At 46.8% G+C, this 20,286-nt stretch overlaps 1 protein-coding gene across 5 annotated transcripts in view; it reads left to right on the top strand.

The window, feature by feature from the left end:
• LARGE1 (LARGE xylosyl- and glucuronyltransferase 1) overlaps positions 1 to 20,286 on the top strand; it is a 484,407-nt gene that overhangs the window by 420,040 nt on the left and 44,081 nt on the right. For all 5 annotated transcript variants that reach the window (XM_015591589.1, XM_015591588.1, XM_015591590.2 and 2 more), the window contains one exon: positions 15,665 to 15,820. In XM_015591589.1, the coding sequence (XP_015447075.1) occupies positions 15,665 to 15,820 (156 nt within the window). The remainder of the gene's footprint in view (positions 1 to 15,664; positions 15,821 to 20,286) is intronic.

The following is a 20,286-nucleotide window of genomic DNA, read 5'->3' on the forward strand; positions in this document are numbered from 1 at the left end:
GTTATTCGACTACCTGCTGTATAGAGACGTACCCTGAACTCTGTTCTCCACGAGCTCACACTCTGTTGCCCCAAAGGGTAGTCGACCTGTGACACCCACCTGGGGGACACACAGGGGACCTGTGTTGGGTCAGCTGATCGAAAACATCAGTTTCTAGTAAGAATCATAATAATACGTTGACTTCGATTTGCCTGTCTTTTCATCCAGGGCCGGGTCGTTTTGCTGGTTGAGTGCAGTAGTATTGCAAAATGCCTTTGGTTACACGTTTTCTGCGGCTCTTCATGTCCTTTCTATTAAGTGCAGCAAGACCTTAAGGACTGTCACAAAGCAATTGGACGATCTTGTATTTTTGTGAGTCCCACCTGCCCCCCGCTGTTTCATAGTCATCTCACCAGCACCTACTCGGACAGTCAATGTCTTAGGGACTTGTCTTTATCCAGTTGTTCCGAAGCGTTTATCTTGCCTTTCATGGAAATAGCACGTCTCTTTTAACACTCGACTGATTAAAAAGAATATTTAATTACATTTCCAATGACATTAGAAATACAGGTGGCACCAAAACACATTTAGTAATCAACACTCCTGCTGAGCAGTTATGTAGCAGCAGACACATTTCGCATCCTTACGGGCCTTGGGCATCTAGCCCTGGTGTCAGCCGAGAACTTTGAGCTAAGTAGAGGTTGGTTTAAGAGAACTTCTAAGGGGAGAAATGGTTTCATTGAGGTTTCATTGTTTGTGGCCTTTTTGGAGCCACGCAGTTCTTTAAATTCTCATGACAGTTCTACCTCTTACCAGATGAAGGACTTGAGTAAATCACTTAACCTCTCCCAGACTCAGTTATATTCTCCATAAAATGGAGGCCGTTATCCTAGACTCCATTCTCAGCCAGCCCCCTCGAGTGCTCCAGAGAAATACACTTGACTTTACCCCAGTCTTTTGTGTTTCAAAGACCTTCGTTTTTCTCTCTTCAATCCTAAAGCTTGATGACTCAGCCCTCCCTGGCTGAGTCTTAGAAAGGGGAAGACCCGAGGGAACATTGTTTAATCTCTTCATGAGAATCACAAATTCTTAGGAGACCAGCAAAAGGGCCGTTTGCTGGTTTAGAGACCAGAGGGATTCTATAAAACTGTGCGCTTGGCCTTGAGTCTTCAACAGACTTACGGAAGGAAGCCCTGTCCAGGCACCGTAGTAATGGCCAGGACGTGGCAACCCGGATGGTCCAGTCCTCGGGTCTGTAAGATACTAGAACCCCAGAGCTGAGTAAACCTTGGGGCCTGCCCTCAGGAAGGCCACAGTCTAGTGAGAAATAACCAATGAATACACAGAAAATTCCAGGACAGCCTGCTCAGTACTGTGACGTAAGGACGTAAAGGGGCTGAGAGAGCAGGAGGAGACCCCATCTAGCTGGGAGCGTGACACAGTCTATGTCTCGTAGGGATTTCTGTAGGAGGACCAAGCTGAATCCGGATATCCAGAGTTTCCTTCTTTCTCGTCCTCAGCCCCCAAACACCCTTGCTCCCCCTCTTCCCAGTCCTGTGGAAGCCACCACCCTTCTCCTGCTTATGCCCCTGGAGTATGGGACGGAATAGGAACCCACATGCAAGCTGGAACAGCGAACCGGGTGCTGGCAGGCAAGCAACAGGGACCACGCCATTGCTGCCAAGACATCTGCCCGGAATGCAGTGATCCCTGGCTGGGGTTGACAGGGAGTACATCTCAGAGGAAGCAAGGTGTGACCAGGCCTTCAAAGGAGGAAATGGAGTTTTCCAGGCAGATTGGGTAGGAATTGTGTTCCATCCGTGGCCTCACTTCATCTCTACAAAGGTCTCACAAGGTGAATATTATTCGGTCCGTTTTCTACGTCAGAAAATTAAGGATCACGCGCATTCAGTCGAGTACTTACCCAGACTCACACACACAGCTACATATGGCTTCCATCAGTCTGACACAAAGCTGAGTGCCTACCTGAATGTATGTCCCCAGGAAAACATTTTCCATAAGATAATGGTTCTAGAAGATTATTCTCTGTGAGCCCTCTTCGGATTAAATGGGTTTTCTGAAGCCTAACCTCAGAACAGAGGCCCCGAATAGAACATTGTCTCCTTTTTTGAAGAATATTTGAATTTTAAGCAACAGACTCAGAGGCTGAATTTTTGACTGCCATCATTCATAAATTGGAAACTGAGTACACTCGAAAGAAAAATCCTAAAGGAGAAAAGAAAAACCCAGAGAAAACATGCCATCCATATGGGAGAATGATGGATGCTCCTAGAGGCAATCTGTAGTATTTGCATAAAAGGAGTAGCGCATAACTCAAGTTTTAAAACATTTTATAATACTTAGAGAGGTGTCAGTTTTCACATCTTTTGAGGAAGATGGGAGCCGCCGTGCATTAGCATATTGAGCATGTTACAGCTAAGCAGACTCCAGTGAAAAATGAGGCAGGGGAAACCAGAGAGAGGGTAATAAACATGACAAACGGGAAGGTTGATTTTGGAGGATTAGGATGGAACAAGGAAGGAAAAACAGTTGCTTTGGGGGTGAAGATCTAAAATCTTGAATTACGACCTTCCAGCCAGACCCGTCTTCCTTTCAGAGCAGCGCCTGCTTAAATTCGTTGCTCTAAGCGTGTTATTGTCTCTGCACACCACTACAGCTGATAAACTCGAAGTTTTCAGGAGCGAATAGAAGGCAGCCGGCCCCTGTTCAAGGAGCCTGTCTTTTGGCACTTGTGCTCTGTGGTGCATGCCTGAAAATGCTCCTTGTCCCAGCACACAGTGCAGAGTGCGCACTGCGGGCCAGGCTCTAGGGCTGTTGTGGATTCCTTCTCCTCTCTTGACCAAGTGCCCTCATCTGAGAAAGTTGAGGCGTCATCACCACTTTAGTGGAGATGTAAAGATTAAAAGGGGTGATAACGTGAAGCAGTTAGTACCGAGCTTCAAGACACGCAGTGAGCTTATTCTTATTAATAACACATCAGTATTGTTCTCCCTCTCTCTCTGTCTGTCTCTCTTTCTCTCTCTCTTCCCCTCTCCCCCTCCCTCCTTTCCTTTCCCCCTCTCTCTGACTAGTTTGCTGTTGCTTGTACATGTCAGCGGGGCTGGGCGGGGAGAGGGGTCTTCTTCCTTTCTTCCTCATGTGTTCCAATGTCCTCATTTCACAGACAGGAAGTAGGAACCTGAAGAGGGGAAGTGGCTTGCCAGAGTTTAGTGCTGGTTGGTGGCCCGTCATCTTGTGTCTCAGTATAATGCTAGTGAATGGCACGCTCAGCCGAGGGGACTTTGGATCATTTCCGCTTCAGCTTTAGTTTTTGATCTTTCCTCAACACTCATCCAGTCTTGGCTCGCTGGGTAATTTTCAGAACTTAACTCCTTTGTGTGTTACTCATTGAGGTTACCCATCCCTGGCTCTTTTACATGTGGCTAATGAGGCTCAGATGCCATGATTCCTAGAAACACCAACAGGATCCCTAGAAGCAAAGTGATGACTGGAAAATTGACCCTACAGCAGCACTTTGCGGTGTACGTTTCCCAACAGTTCCGAGAGGACAGTTAATGCGATTTCCTTAAAACAGAGGAGAGCTGGGAGTGACCGGGGAGAGGGGTGTTCTGTGTACCATTTATACCTGATGCCCAACAATGAAGTCCTACAGCAGGGAAACCCGACTGATTTTGTCGATCCCCAGCATTTCCCACACGTCTTCTGTGTCAACACACAGCCCAGACCCCTTTGACCATGGAATACCTTGTGGGACAGCTTCCTTAGAAGCCCACTGTAAAAAGCGCTCAGCTGGATCATCTGGGCTCAGTTAAGAAGAAAAGGATTTTGAGAGCAGGAAGTACCCACCGGTTGAGCCGTATTTGATAGTTGTGGACGTCAAAACACTGAAGTTTCTGGGTACGTAGAAATGAGGGTTCTGATAGGTAACATCCTTTTGTACCTCAAAATCCCATAGCAATGAAACCATTTCATATATTTATTTTCTAAAAGCTCTATTATATCACAGGTTCTTCCTAAGAGTAGTAACTCTCCCATTCATTGCCTCTACATGGAAGGGTCAGATTAAAGCCGTGTATTTTATTTTTCAAAAGTAGCATACGACTGACAACCATTTTTTCATAAAAACAGAAATGTGTAAATCATTTTCACGTATGCCATCTGTTAAGTCCTTGACCGTGAGTTAACCACTGAAGCTCTGTGTTGCCCTGAAGATTTTTATGGTCATTCCTTATCTTTTAAGAAGATATTATAAAATTTTTATATTTTCTGTCTTACCTTTATAAAATCACCCAGATCAATGACATCCGGTGATACTTGTGCACCTGGCTTCAAGTGCTTTGTTGCAAACTTGCCTGTCAGGGATCCAGTAATGGAATTTCCATACAGGATGCTCGCTCCATAACCTTGCTGGGAAACCTTTCAATATTCCAGTTAAAACAACTGTACCTTCAGTGATTACACAGATGCATTTCCCATAAAACGTTACCATCATTAAAGTAGAAATTTACTGTTCAGAATATAACTTCTCCAACACACTTTTCCTTTAACGCTCACAAAAAATTTGTTCTTTGTGTATTTTATTATCTCAACAGAATCTTGCAAATAGGGTGGCTGACACATGTCAAAGCCCTCTGTACTTATTTAACTCCGTATCCAATCTCGCGTGTAATTTGTTTTAATACTAGTAGTGCCTTCAGACCTTCAGCGTTTGTTTTCGATGACTCTTCCTACAGTACTTGCTGACAAAAGAATTTACTTCATTTTGTTACCATATTATCCGTTGTGTATTTTTTCAGCCATTTTTGCCAAGGCAGGAAAAACAAGTGTTTCTCTTATTGGATTTTATTATCTTTCATTTTATGTATGAAATCTCTAAAGAGACTGCTAACTTCTTTTTGGTCGGGGGGAGGGGGTGGAGGGGTGGTTAGTGAAATGCTGTAGAGTTCTGGACTATCCCAAGACTTTAAACATCATCCAGAAATTTGGAGGCTTGGCTTCGTATACTGGGTGCTCTGTTTTTAAATGTCTTGCTAATTGTGCATCTTTGTATTCCCATTAAGTAATATCTGAAGGCATAATACACAGTTGGGGTGAAGTTCTTCGTTAACAATTATGGTTGTAAATCCATATTTGGAACAGTCTTGAGAATTTAATTTTTTTTCTTGTTTTTTGCCAACTTCTTGTCAGATCTAATTAGAGAGGCATTTCTGAAGGAAATGCTATAAGCTAAGGAAGAACTTAAATGGGAGCAAAAGTGTCAGCTCAGCTTTTTTCTCGCTAGTCACATGAGAAGATCTTATTGGTATTCTCAATCTGTCATTGCTTCGTAAGACTTTTTTTTTTTTTTAATAATGTATATAAACTCTTTTTGGAAAGAATTTAGGCTTACAGGAAAGTTTTAAAAGCAATACTGAGAGTCCCGTATCCCCCTCATCCGGTTTCAATTTCCCCTGACATTAACACCTTACATAACAACAGTGACCTTGTCAAAACTGATAAACCAAAAATGGTTTGCTGTCAACTTGCCATTAACTTGCTGTTAACGACACTTGAGACTTTCGTTGTGTTTTACCAGGTTTCCCATTAATGTCCTGTTTCTTTAGTTTCTCCTCTGGGCTCTGACAGTTTCTTAGTCTTTGTTGTTGTTTTTTATTTTTTCATGACGGACCTGGATAGTTTTGAGGCATACTGGTCAGGTACGTTGATAAAATATCCCTCAAATTTGGTTTATAATGCATTTTCTCATCATTAGACTGAGATTACAGGTGGTTGGAAAGACTTTTACAGAAGGGAAGCGCCCTGCTCATCACTTATATCAGGAGGAAGCTGATTTCCACACAGGACACCACTCAGGATGCCCAGCCTTCCTCCCTTGGTTGAGACAGTGTTTGCCAGCTTTCTCTACTATAAAGTTACTATTTTTCTCTTTCATACTTCTTTTTTTTGTGGGGGGGGGGGGCAATAAGTCACTACATCTACCCCACACTGGAAGAGGGTAGAATCTACATATATTATTGAGGTTCTTCTATAAGGAGATTTGTCTCTTTCCCCCATTTTATATATTAATTTATATCTACATGGTCTCATGTATATTTATTTTATACCTTGGCTTATAATGTAGGATTCTTTTTAAGCCATCTGTCCATTTCATGAGGGTTATTCTAGTTTAATAATATGATTATTAATAAGTCTAAATGCACTAAAAATAGATATTAGTATGATTGGTAGCACATTTAACCAGGCACATTTAAACGCGAGTATATCTCAATATCTGAAGGCACCATTTCACACCCTCTGCATTGACACAGTTAGATATGGGTGCCCGAATGTTGGAGCAGATTCTCCCACCCCGCCCTCTCTCTCTTTTCTCTGCTCTTCTCGGCTGCAACAGGGTGACTCCTGGCAGCCCTTCAGCCAGTATATAGAGCTTAGTCATTCAGCAGATATGTAGTACACACTTGCTATTAGCCAGGCGCTGTTCCAAGCACTGGTTATACGGTAGCGAACGAGACAATGCAGACCCTGCTCTCCCTGAGCTTATGTTCTCATGCAGAATGCAGATGCGAAACAAGAAAACAAATGATAGGATTGGTCATTTTGGGTGGTAAACCTGCTGTGATGACATCAAAGCAGGGTAATGTAAGAGTGACTGGCACTCATTATCCCAGGTTGAAGAAAGAGCCCCTCTTTCTCTCAATGACTCTGAAGAGGACTGTGTTGACCCTTCATGGGACACATGCCCACACTTGAACTCATCTCTGTTCTTAGGAATGCTCAGGAATGACTCATTGGTCTCCCTGAGTCACGTGCCCATGCTTCTGGCAGATCAGGCATGACGGAGAGTGCCGTTAGGATCATAGGAGGGAGACAGCATCTGGCTTTGCAAAAGAACAATGCAGAGCACAGAAAAACAGTAGCGGGCCCCTCTGCAGTGCATGCTGGGAACCAGGAAGCGCTGCTGCCTTTCCTGGCGTTTTCAAGCAGCGCATCCTGGTGCCCGCTCAGGACATGACTGACATTCTGCCAAACTGTCAAAATCCCTCTGGACTCCATACCCTTCTGCTCCTCAACCAGCCTTGGTAGACTTCATCAGCTAAAGACTCCATGCCCATCTCTAGAGCTGGAATCCGCTTCTGTCTATGCACCTTGCCCCCAAGTCAACAGAGACAGTCCCCCAGAGGACACTGTGTGGATTCTGTGAAATGTGAATAAAGTCCTAGTAAATACCATCACAGGAAGAGGAAGAACACAGGGCTGGTTATCACTCACAGGTCACATTGGGTGTCTCCAGAGAAGCCACACCGGGGCAACACTCATTGAGGATTCTTGTACTATTTGCATTGCTTTTTTCATCTCCTGTTACTAGGAATTCTTAACACATACTGGAGTTCAAATTTAATTTTTGCCCCCAGTTCAAATTGATTTTTAAACCCATTATATTAGCAAAAAAGAACCCAAAACATTGAATATATGGATGTTAGAGAATATAGCTGGATCTTCTCATGGATTCGTGACCCTTTGGCCCTGAATATTATCAACGGTATCCATTTTCCTGTTGTCATTTTGTTCCTCTCCCTAACCTCTACCTCCTCAGACAGGGTAAAATAAGAAATGTTACAGATGGCAGAACAAGAAATGATAAGATATAGGACAGCGCCTCAGATTCATGCACTGGCCAAAGTGTCTACATTTTCCAGCTAAGGGAACTAAATAATCACTGAGTTTGGTGTGTTCTCTTCCCTTTCCCTGGGCAATGATGCATTTTTGTCTAGGAAGTATTTTTTTGTCGTTTTTGGTTTTGTTTGTTTTGTTTGTTTTGTTTTGTTATTTCTGGGAGTTATAAAAACCAAGAAGCAACAGAGACCCAAGTAAAAGAAGGAAAGAGTCACAGAGCGTTTGTGCTCGGAGTCTGAGTATCAGGGGCACTGTTTTTTGCTTAATAGCTGCTACCTGGTATTGTCAGGAATGGGACAGAGAAGGAAGGGAGATGGAGATAAATCTTCAGCAGTTGATGGGAGAACAAAAAGCTGAAGTGGATTCCATAAGCAGTCAGTAAACATTGACCAAGCCTATCGCTGTGCATCCATAGTTGGACAAAATACAGGTCTTGCATTCAAGGAGCCAACAGTCTAGGTTTTAAATAGAGACTGAAGGACAGTGTCACTCTCGAGAGCATCCTGTGGGAACGGAGTATGTAATATTCCAAGGCTCACGTGTACTGAGCACCAGTCTGCTCCAGACACCACAGTGGACGCCATTACCCCTCCTGTCTCCTTGGTCCTCCCAAGCAAGGATGGTTATTCCCTTTTAACAGATCAGAAAGTAAGGGTTCAAATACATTAAGTTGTTTGGGTAACAAAGTTGGGGAGAAGCGAAGGGTGACATTCGCCTTACTCCCTGCCTATAGCTCCCCCCAATCTCTACCTGGCATCTTCAACCCAAGGTAAAGTGTTTGGCTTCCGGAATAGCCCCCTCATCAGGCCTCTCCTTGATGTCTAGCCAGGGGAGACTGCCCCCGGCAGGGCTTCTTCTCTGGGCCATCTTGTCTGTACCCATTTTACCTTTCTGCACCCCCTGCGACAATCCGCAGTCCCCCGTTTTACACCTTTATTCCTCCTTCCCACATAGACACTCTGTTTTCATCCAGCCTTCCTACTTGGTAAGACGGTTTTTTCATGAAGTGTAAAACCAGATTTCATGTATAATTTAATGAGCACATGTGATGGGCCTTCACGTTTATTACTTCATCAGCCCTGACCTTGACCACAACCTGCAAGGCAGTTGCGATTATGTCCCTTTTACAGATGAGGGACTGTCTCTGTGATTTTAGGCAACTTAGTGTGGGCCGCCCAGCTGATATGAGCTGGAGCTGGGACTGGCACGTGGGTCTGTCCGCTCGTCCCTTTCTTCTTTTTATCCAAATTTATTTTCATTATGGCGACATTGGTTAATGAAGTCCAATAAGTTTCAAGTGTACAATTCAACAGTAAGTCATATATACTTTGCATCGTGTGTTCACCACCTGGAGTAAAAGGAGTCAAATATATGGTGACAGACAGAAACCTACTCATCCCTTTCTGCTATGCATTGTGATCCTAAAGATGACGAGGGAAAGGGACTTGCAAGACAGTTGTCCTCCTTGAAATGCCAAACAAGGGGAGAGCAGAGGGAGCTTAAACGCCTTCAGGAGAAAAGGATAAGCTCTTTGGCCCTTAGACAAAGAAAAAGGGAATGTGTTTCTCCATTCTAAAGCCCACACTAATAGAGCTTTAACTGATTTGCTCTAGATAGACAGAATGTGAAGATTATTGAGAATATCATCACCACAATTTCCATTCTTGAATCAAAGAGCAGCTACTGAATACTAACTACCTGCCAGGCACTATGGCACAGAGGATGAATAACAAGTCGTGCTCCCTGCCCACCCAGAAACTCACAGTCCAGTGCTGCCAGGTGCAGCCACGTAAATAAGTAATTACAAGAGTGCGCAGTGAGTTCTCTAATAGGGTTCAATGCGAGAGTATGGAGCATTGCGGAAGGACCCAGCAACTGCCTCAGGTGTCATATTAGGAATGCTTACAATGAGAATGAGAATACCCAGTTTGCAGAAACTAAAAACGAAATGGCAGGAGCGAGAGGGTAGAATATCTTAGCTGAGAATTCTGGAATAGTTGTAGACAGTGGTTCGTAGACAGCAATGCGTTGACCTCTCCCACATAGTCACATGACGACTGTCCTAGTTCCAGTCATCACATACCTGTTTACTACAGAAAAGTAAATGGCGTGGGAGGAGAACAGCACCTTCTTATTAGGAAATCGAACACATGCTTCCCTGTGTACCTTTCTGGGTAATCTTGGATCACGTTGCCACCGTTAACTGCAGGGGAGTCTGGGAAATCAGAGAGCAGGGTCGTCACGATTGGCTTTGATTACAAATGGATCATGAACCATTCACAGGGTCTGGGGACATTGCAGCTACAAATGAAATTAATATTCTGTTAGAAATGAAGAAGAGGGTAGAGCAAGACATACTAGGAGGCAACCTTCTGCCGCTTGTGGTCCGGAAAACAAGAAGTGTATTTGAGCTCAGCTATGAAGGACAAGCAGGCATTCATGTGGTAGAGAAGAAATAAATATATTCCGGGGAAGCGGAAAAGCATATTCAGGGGCTCTGAGTCACGAAAGTTTTTTAACTTGGAGATAGAGTTGGAAGCGTAAGCGGCAGCCCGTTTCCGACAGCGTTAACTGCCAGTCTAAGGAGAATAGATACTATTTTGTGGGTCATCTAAAGTCAGCGGAGGTCTCGAGACAGAGACCCATTTTCCAGACACCCCTTATCTCAGTGACTTGGAAGACATAAGTCCCGTGTTCTTATTCACCTGGCATTTGCACACAGGACCCGATTTCTTAGCACTTTTGCACCATGAATTATTTTTATGACCTCTCTGATTTCTGTGTACTCAAGAAGCCGAAATTTTGGCTGAACTCTCCCCATAGCCTTGTCCTTGCACGAGGTCTTGTTTCTATCTTTGAAATGCTTCTTCCTGTGCCCTCGATGAGCGATAGAGTCTCTCGTTTCTCCTTTAATCATGTTGACTTCTGCTGTCTTCCCAGATGATGTTTAAATTTCCTGGACAGTAATCAATTTCTGTCCATTTCTCAGGCTCACTGCCGGGGGGAGTGGGGGGACTCCAGGTCTACACATATACTCAGCCTTTACAGATACTTCAGACCCAATTATATCACACCCATGGGGCCCCTGATGCCTGGCCGCTTCCGCAGCCCACCTGGCATGTAACCTAGATGCCTCCCTCTCTGCTTCTTGCCAAGCGGGAGGTTCAGCTTATGTCTCTCCGGAAAGTCCTAAATCACCGGGACGCACGGGGCCTCTATGTTAAAGGAAAGTAGGTTTCATTTCTGATCCCGTCATCTTCTGTAAATTCTCATAATCACAGGTCATTTAATGATTACGGATATGGGAGAAATAAAAGGGAAAGATCCCCAATGTCGCAATCTCTTTGGGTTAAAATCCTGACTCTTCCACGTTCTAGCTATGTAACTTGGGAAGATTTGCTGAACTTCCCTCACCTGTAAGGTGGCGTAATGAGAGTGTCACTTATAGTGGTTGAATAAAGACTCAATGACCGAAGACAAAGGAAGTGTTCAGAGCAGTGTTTGGCACAGAGCAAGCGTGCAGTGTATGTTAGCTGGTAATAATAATAATTATTACTGTGCTAATGTACCTCACCAAGTAGAGTAGGTTATGATAGGTTTTCACCACAAGCTTCAAAGAGTCACATGTACTTACCGGCTCCTGCAATAATCTATTTTGGGCACATTCTCCAGTGTCACTCCATCTCGTGTGAACGCTTGTCAGTAAATGTCATCTACACCACCAGCTTGCTGCCCCCAAGCCAGCAATGACGGGTGATTCTGTCCCTCAGGGGACCAGGAAATGACATTTCTCAATAGTCAGACAACTTCTTATCAAAATTAGCAAAACCCTGAGAAGGATTTTCAGAGATGGGCACGTGGTTCAGTGGAAGGAGCAATGGCCCAGGAGACAGACACTAGTCAGAACTGCTTTCCATGCTGTGTGACTCTATGCAAGTCACTTTCTCCCTCTGGGCCTTGGTCTCTTTATACCTGAGGTGGCCCAGCCCAGGAACAATCACCAACAACCTCCCTTTCATCTCTCTTTAAAAGCACATAGCATACTTCTAAGTTAAAATGGACGATTATTTAATGTCAGCCTCTCCCTCTCAAGTGTAAGCTCCAGAAAGAGAACATTGCCTCTCAGTGCCTGGCACCTAGTCAATGCTCATTTTAATACTTGATGAATGAATGAATGAATGAATGAATGATGTGGTACAAAGATAAAGATTTGGGAGCAAGACAGACCTGATTTTGTATTAGGATTGGCCAGTGACCCTGCACTGATCTGAGCCTCAGGATTATCATCTGTAAAATGGGGATAATAATTGAAACAACCATACCAGTTGTTTTAAGGATTGAATGTGAAAACACATATACAGCAATAACAGCCCTGGCCTAATATCTAGCATGCAGCGGGAATTAGATAAACAACCGCTACTATTTACTTCTCTAGGGACTAGCACGGGGGAATGGAGTATCCTGTGTTTGATGATTGAAAACTAAGGTTAAAAAGGTAAATCCAAATATACATTAATAGACTCTAAGTGGGCTTACCTATCACAGGGCAGCCGGGTTGCAAAGAGTTTTCCAACACCCCCTTGGCCTGCCAGTGACCCCCCCGACACACACACACGTCTGCTCCCCATCCTTTCCTTTAACCTCTGCTGCTTTTTCTAGAACACCAGTATTTGCCTGTAGGTGATACCCCAACCCACCTCCCTGGGCAAACAGAACAGCATGAGGCGTGATGAGATGAGGCATGGCCTGGATTGCATGGGGATGTGGGGAGACCGAGGTCCTCGTCCTAGCTCTGACCTGGTCCACACTCGCCATGTGATCTTGGGCAAGCCACCTCTCCTCCGTACACCTGACGCTTCTCATCCGCCATGTGCTCAGCCCACTGACACAGCGCCCCACTGACACAGCGCTCGGTAGTAGTTAGGGACCTGGCGTTTCCGGTTTAGAGCTGGCTGGGTGTCTCTGCTCTGCACCTTCCAGCTGTGAGTCAAGTACCATTTCTAGCAAATGGACAATGGGATTCAAATGGGCATCTTTGGAGGAATTAACGACACAGTGTCTCCAAAGCGCCTGGCAGATTTGTGCACAATAAGTGAAGATTGTTGACCCATAGGCCCGCCCTTATTTTCACTTAGTTCAAGTTTCTGCCTGTTAAAGAAGCCTAAGTTTCCTGACCGAGATGCACATCCATCAGCCTTCCTGCTGGCTCAGCACTTGGCAAGTGCTAAAATCTTTCACAGCAAAGACACGATCCCCACTGTGTGTGAGTGACACCAGCTCGCATGCAATTATTTTAATGCATGGCCCAAGGACCTTCTCGTCCCTGGGTTGGGTGTATTCTTAGGGGGGAGTCTTCCCTCTCCTTCCCTCTTGCATCCTTCAAAAGGCACAGGAAGAGAACTATTTCATGCTCACCCTTCCCTGAAATGTAAGCACCACCAAGTGGCCCCCTTCCAGAGAGGATTAGCTGGCTCTTTCTGCCCTGTCCTGGGGGCTGAAGGCCCACTTCCTTACTTATTGCTACGCTGGCCTTCATGCTGGGAGGAGGGGGAGGGAGGACAGAACACCGCAGTGAGGGGAGAAGCAAACCCACATACACGGGGCCACTCTGACTTGCAGGCACTGTGCTGGGCGTTTGCTTAATCCTCTTCACTACTTCGTGAAGTCGTGGTAACCGATCCCCACCTTGCACACGAGGAAACCGCCACACTAAGGAACGAGGTGGCCCAGGACACACACGGCCAGTGAAGAGCAAAGCCAGGTTTCGAACCTGGGCTGGTCCGACGTCCCCGGTTGTTCTGCACTGTTGTACGGCTGCCGGGTGTGGGAGGGCAGGGCTGTGGTTTGGGCCAAATAGGTTTCTTGGGCCAAACCGTGAGACAGGGACTAGGGCCTGCAGAGCAGTTTGTACCCAGCCAGCTTCAAGGGCCGTCGCTGCCGTACATCCATGGGACCCCGAGGGAGAGGGCAGAGGGAGACGGGCCTTCCAGACCTCTCCTTAGATGGCGGGCCCCGGGTCCCGCTGCAGGCTCTCCCAGACGGACTGCGGCTGAAGGCGGGAGCCAGGATGCGACTGAGCTCCGTGCCCAGTTCCTGTGCTCAGTGTCACCACCCTGAGAGGCGCGAGCGAGGGCACTGGGAATAGAGAGGGAAAGGTGGGAGTGATTTTCTTTCCTCCGTAATGTGACAAAGCGGGAAAAGAGAAGGTTTTAAAACCTGGCTTCCGCTCTTTTCCACGGTGTGGAGGGAAAACCATGGGCTTTTGAATCAATCATATTTGTTCAGACTTATGTTTGACTCCCAGCTCCAGCGTTTACCAGCTTCGTGGTCCCGGGCAAGTTACTTCTCCCCGGTTTATTGTTTATGGTCGCATTCCTCGTTAGGGTCGGCGTGAGGATTGAAAGAAGGTAATGGATATAAAGCTGAGGGAGAAGTTGTTCCACCGACAGACAAGCTCCCAGCCAAGGGGGCGAGCAGCACCCGCTGGGAATGACAGCTGACGCCTAGCTGCCGTCCCTGGCTCTACCTGCGGCCCTCCCACTCGCATCTCCTCAGTGCGATCAGAGTAATCTTCCTAAAACCCAGAGTCAGTAACTTCCCCCTACTTAGAAATCTCTGTCGATGCAGTCTGAGTTTTGAACAGAGTCTCCACGGAGCCAGGATCTCCCCCCACTTACCTCTGCAGTCACACCCCTCACGCACTCCGCTCGTGCCCCCGAGCTCCAGCGGCAACTCGTGACTTCTCATTGTCCAGATGAGCCACAGTGTTCCACGGATCTTCCCTCTGCCCGGATTGTGTCACCACCATCCCCTCTGCCCCAGGTCCTGTCTCCCCAGGAAGCTCCCAGGCATCCTTCGAGCCCCAGCACAGGCCTCTCCTTCTGCGATGCTTCCCTCCATTATTGCATTCTATTACCTGTTTGTGGTCGTATGTCCCTAGCAGACCATGAGTGGGCCAAGGGCAGGCACTGCCAACAGGGACCTCTTGGTCACCTCCCAGTACACTGCAGGTGCTTAATAGTCGGTGCCAGCATTTATCGAGGGCTCACCCTATGCCAGGGTACTACTTAGGTGCTTTACGTGTATTAACTACTTGATTTTTCACAGCGGCTCTATCAGACAGTGTATCCATGAGTCCTGGCTGGAAGCAGAAACCATACCAATTATTTGAATAGATAATTTAATCTTTAAAAATGATAATTAGACATGAGTTGTTCACTTGGTAACTAAAAAAGCAAAATAGACAATTACAAAAACAGTTACCGCACCTGGAGCGGAAAGAGCAGATGGAAGCGGTGGCTGTTATTATAACTTGGGGCTGGAACCGAGAGCTGGGGTGGGGTCAGCGGGCAGTTCCAGAGGCAGCAGCACTGGGCAGGGATGGGAGAATGATGAATCCGGTTCCCAGTGCTGGGGAAACTGCAAAAATGGATTTAACTCCTGCTCAAGGGAGGAAGTGCCACTGCCAGTGTGAGGGAAGGAGGTGGGGTGATGCTCGCAGAAACAGAAAGCAGCAGGAAGGAGCGCGTTCCTTCTTCCTCCTCCGGACTCAGTCTCCCTCTCATGGCCCCGATTGGCAGCGCCTTAACGAAGCAGCCGGCGGAGCAGAAATAGGGTTTACCGAGTTCCGGCCTCAGCATCGCCCAGCAGGTTTGAAGCTGAGACACAAAAGCTGGCGGGCACAGGCAGGAGCGGTTACTACTCCCGTTTCTCAGATGAGGAGACTGAGGCACAGAGCGATTAAGTAACTCACCTAAGATTAAATGATTACCTAGAGAAGAGCCGGGATCCGAACCCGGGCACCCCGGCCTCAGCACCCTTGCTCTTAGCCACTCCACCGCAAATGTCGAACGAAGGAATGAATGAATGAATGAATGAATGAATGAGTGACTGGGAAGGCCCACACATAATGCTGAGGCCAGTGCGCAGCCGTGGCTCCCTTCCAGCGCGAGGTCCTCGCTGCCTGACGGCCTCCTTATCGCCCTGCCAGGTCATTCACTGGAACTCCCCCAAGAAGCTGCGGGTGAAGAACAAGCACGTGGAGTTCTTCCGCAACCTCTACCTGACCTTCCTGGAGTACGACGGGAACCTCCTGAGGCGGGAACTGTTCGGCTGCCCGAGTGAAGCCGACGTCAACAGTGAAAACGTAAGTGGCTCTCGGGGCAGCTTCTCCTCCGGCGCGCCAGGCTCCGTGCCAGACCCCATCCCCGCCCCGGAGGTCCCCCCTCGGGTGGGGGAGATGGCGCATGCGCAGATCGCTTCCGTGCTCCTCTCCAAGGATGCAGAGGGGTACGCTTGGCCTAGATTAGGTGAAGTCAGAAGTGAATTTCTAAGCGGAGGAATCAGAATGAACAAAAACAGTGGAGCAACAACAGATAAAGGGGCTCTGCACAGCCAGGAAACTTCGGAGGTCTGTGTGCGCATGGCTACCCCATGGGAGACCCAAGATTCAGTGTGGACAGTGCGTGGGGTGGCACCAGAGATTTTCACAAGCTCCTTTAGGGTTAGCTTGGGCGAAGAGTGTTAGATAAATGGTCACAGTCATAGGTAACATCTATATGTTTCTATTTCTTCACTATTCATATTTTTTTTATATGCCATATCTCATCTGATGCTCGTAGAAACTCTTTCTTTTCCCCCAATTAAAGAAATTTAGGCACAGAGAGGTTAAGCAGGTTTGCTCACAATCACACAGCAAGCCAGGAGCAAAGTGGAGAGTGATTTGAAGTTCTGAGGAGCAGGGTTTGGGGAAACAGCACATCGTAGCAGAAAAAGCAGGGCGTGTGGGGTCAGGCTGACCTGGTTTGGGCTTTGATCCCTTCTAGTTACCACCTGTGTGACCTCAGGCAAGTTATTCAACCTCTCTGTGTTTCCTCAACTGTCAAGTGAGGCAGTAAAACTGTTATAGGAATGCTTTGAAACTAATCGAGAAATTGCACGTAAAGCACCCACCTAGCTCAGCGTCTGCCTTATGTTAGATGCTTGATATATATTTGCTTCCCGCCCTTTCCTGGACCTTTAGTATTAGACACAGACGTGATTGGTTCATTTAGTCAGTCAACAAACATTTACAGCAGCTCTATCAGACAGTGTATCCATGAGTCCTGGCTAGAAGCAGAAACCATACCAATTATTTGAATAGATAATTTAATCTTTAAAAATGAGGGGCTTATTCTAAACATTGAGTACTTATTAGCCAAAAAAGGATAATGGTCCCTGCTCTCATGGTGCTTCTGTTTTAATGGGGAGACACAATTAATAACGATACAAACTATCAGGAAAAATTATCATCCAGTGGCTAGTTCTACATAGTGACATATTAGTGAGCAGCTGGTTTGAGGGGTGGTGGTCAGGGAGGACTTCTCTGAGGAGGTGATATTTAATCTGGTCACTGAATACAAGAAAGAGCCAACCTTAGAAGAGGAAGGAGTCAGGGAAATAAAATCAAGGCCACAATGAGATATCACCTCAAGCCTATTGTTATCCAAAAAAAAAAAACATTACAAGAGTTGACAAGAATGTGAAGAAATTGGAACCTTGTACATTGTCGGTAGAATGTAAAATGGTGCAGCCGCTATGGAAAACAGTATGGCAATTCCTCAAAAAATTAAAAGTAGAACTGCTCTATGAGCCAGCAGTCCTAGTTCCGGCTTTATATCCAGAGGAATTGAAATCAGGATCTCAGAGTGGTACCTGCAACTCCACGTTCACTGCAGCATTATTCACAGTAGCCAGGACAGGGAAACATCCTAAGTGTCCATTGACAGATGAATGGATCAAGAAAACGGGGTATATACACAGTGGAATATTATTCAGCCTTTAAAAAGGACGAAGCTTTACCATGGTGATAACGTGGATGGACCTGGAAGACATTATACAAAGCGAAATAAGTCAGTCACAGAATGACAAATACTGCATGACCCCTCCAATAGGAGGCATCAAAAAAATAGCGAAACACAGAGTAGATGATAGCATGGTGGTTATTACCAGGGGATGGGCAGAAGGGGTATAGAGAGTCGTTGTAAAGTGGGCATAAAATTAGTTATACAAGATGAGTAAGTTCTAGAGATCTTCTGTACTTTACAGTGACTGTAGTTAATAGAGAGTTGTGCACTTAAAAAAGACAGAAGACTCTTTCGGAGGCGATGGATATGTTTTTTGCCTTGATCGTGGTGATGGTATCGTGAGCACGTACATATGTCCAAACTCACCGTATAGTGTATATTAACTACATACAATTTTTTGTATATCACCTGCAGACCTCAATAAAATTGGGGAGAAAAAGGAGAAGAGCAAAGGAAGTACTTCCTAGTGGAGAAAGTGGCTGGTACAAAGGCCCCGGGGCCCGGCAGGAAGTGAAGGATGATGGCCTATGTGTCCAGGGGCTCGTGGGGAGGAGGGCAGTGGGAGAAGTCGAGCAGCGGGTCGGCAGGAGTCAGGTTGGGAGGAAGTTGCGAGCCAGGTTAAAGAGTCCGAATTTCGTTTTGTTACTATTATTGCTATTGTTTCTGTTCTTATCTTGGATGTCACAAGAAACCTTTTAGGCTCCAGGTCGCAGGGGAGGGCGTCTGTAGAAGTCTGGAGGCATCACTCACCTTGCCCTTTATCAGGATGACCAGTCACAAGGCCACCCCCGCTCTGTCTTCTAGCCCCCGAGCCACAGCGGAGTCACCTCTAGCTCTGGCCTTTTTCTCCACATCACCCCGGATGCCCCTCTCAGTGTCTGGCCTTTCATTACCTCTGGCAGGAGAGGAAAGAAAACCATTAAACACTTGAACTCTGTCTCAGACTCTGGGAAGCACTTAGAGGTTTCCACAAACACTGTGTTCTTTTGGGGTTTTTCCTTTACTTTTTACTCAACAGTATTTGTCATTATCATCAACCTTCAAGTGCCCACTTGGCACTTTTTTCCCAAACGCTAAGTAAAAACTGTTCTCCTGCTTTTTTTTTTTTTTCCCCCTCCATGGAAGAGGCTCAAATAAAAAAACTAGCAAGATGAAGCCATTAGTTAATCATTGTATCAGGGGTTCCCCTGGTACACAGACAGTGTCCTATGAAGCGAGACTCCCTTTATAAATGACTCACCAGCTTTTCCTACCACCAGCTTCTGGTGAGTCGTTGGGTCGAGATTGGGGGTGGAGGGGAGGAGGCAGGTGAACAGTCTTCCATGGTCCTTCTCAAGTCTGTGACGATATTTATCTGCTCAGTAAGCACGTGCGAATGTCGGCCATCGGCCGGGCTCGGTGCAAGGCACTGGGGTTGAAATTAGAGGCCGACCCAGTCCCTAGAGGTAAACTGCTTGCTGCGTAAGAAGTGATAGAGACCGCCAAGAGAATAAGCGTCTGTCCAGGTACAGGGAGGACCACGAATGACAAGAGAGCGGCCCTCTGTGAGCCCGCTCCCCCGCTGTCTTAAACACTCTAGTCCTCGACACTGCAGAAGCCACACCTGGGGCTTTTCTCTTCCCTCTACATCCCAGGCTCGCTCCCACCCCCACCCCCCACCTCCGGTCTTGCTTCCCACTGCCTGCGCCCCCCTGCCCCCAAGTGTTTAAACTAAACGTCTGACCTGTGGCATCTTCAGAAACCTTCCCTGGCCCTCCTCAGCCTCAGGTAACTCTTTGTCACTCTCTGTGAGGAGCCCGATTTTCTTTTCATCGGGGCATGCGCACTATTTACAATTATTGGGTTCACATAAGTTGTTTTTCAGCTTTTTTTTTTCCCCCTAAATATAAGACCAGGAGATAAGATTGTTAGACTAGAGGCTTTGCCTGTACCGTTCACCTCTGGGGTCCCCTCCCCCATTATAGAAGCAAGCACATAATAATCACATACTAAATATTTGTCGAATGAATTGAATGAGAGAAGAACGATGTGCCAGGTGAAGGCAGAGCAGATGAGGGAGTAGAGAGCTCGGGGAGAATGTGCTGGTAGTTTGTGTACGAGAAAGGAGGCACCTGGGGACAGGGACCGAGAATGGAGCTGACCTGGAGGGCCTCGGCCATGCTCAGAGTTTAGACTCCACCAAAGGGTTTTCATCCTGGTCGGATTTACATTTGAGGAAAACCCCTCCGTGTAGAGAATAGGGTGAGAGGGACAAGACTGGAGGCAGGGAGGCCACTTAGAGGCTATTGCCAGCGTCCCAGGCAAAAAAGAAAAAATGACAGTGGGGCTGTGACCTAGGGCAGCAGCAGTGGGGACAGACAGAGCAGACGGATTGTTTTGTGGGCACTAAGAACAGCAGAGCAGGTGCAGGTGGCCATCATAAACCAAGACCGCGGGGTCCCCGTGCCCTGCTCCAGCCAAGTTCCTCTGGCCGAGCCGGCCTGCAGCAGCAGAGGCTGGGAAGGTGGGCGTCTGCAGCACTGCACCCCAGAACCCGTCTCGTAGGGGGTCTCACCTCCTGGGCCTTTGTTATCTGCAAACACAACCAGAAGGAAAGGCAAGATCGTGGATCCAGCCCCAAGCCAGGTGCTCCCATTTCCGTGGGAGGAGGTCACTTAGCACTGTGCACAGATGGTGGTCGTCTCCAAGAAATGAAGTCAGGAACCTCCTCCTCGGACTGCAGATCCCAGGTGGGCAAATTCTCCAGTGGCACTAAGTTTCAAGGCTC

The sequence above is a fragment of the Pteropus alecto genome, unplaced genomic scaffold, assembly GCF_000325575.1.
Source record: "Pteropus alecto unplaced genomic scaffold, ASM32557v1 scaffold94, whole genome shotgun sequence".
Taxonomy (NCBI): Eukaryota; Metazoa; Chordata; class Mammalia; order Chiroptera; family Pteropodidae; genus Pteropus; species Pteropus alecto.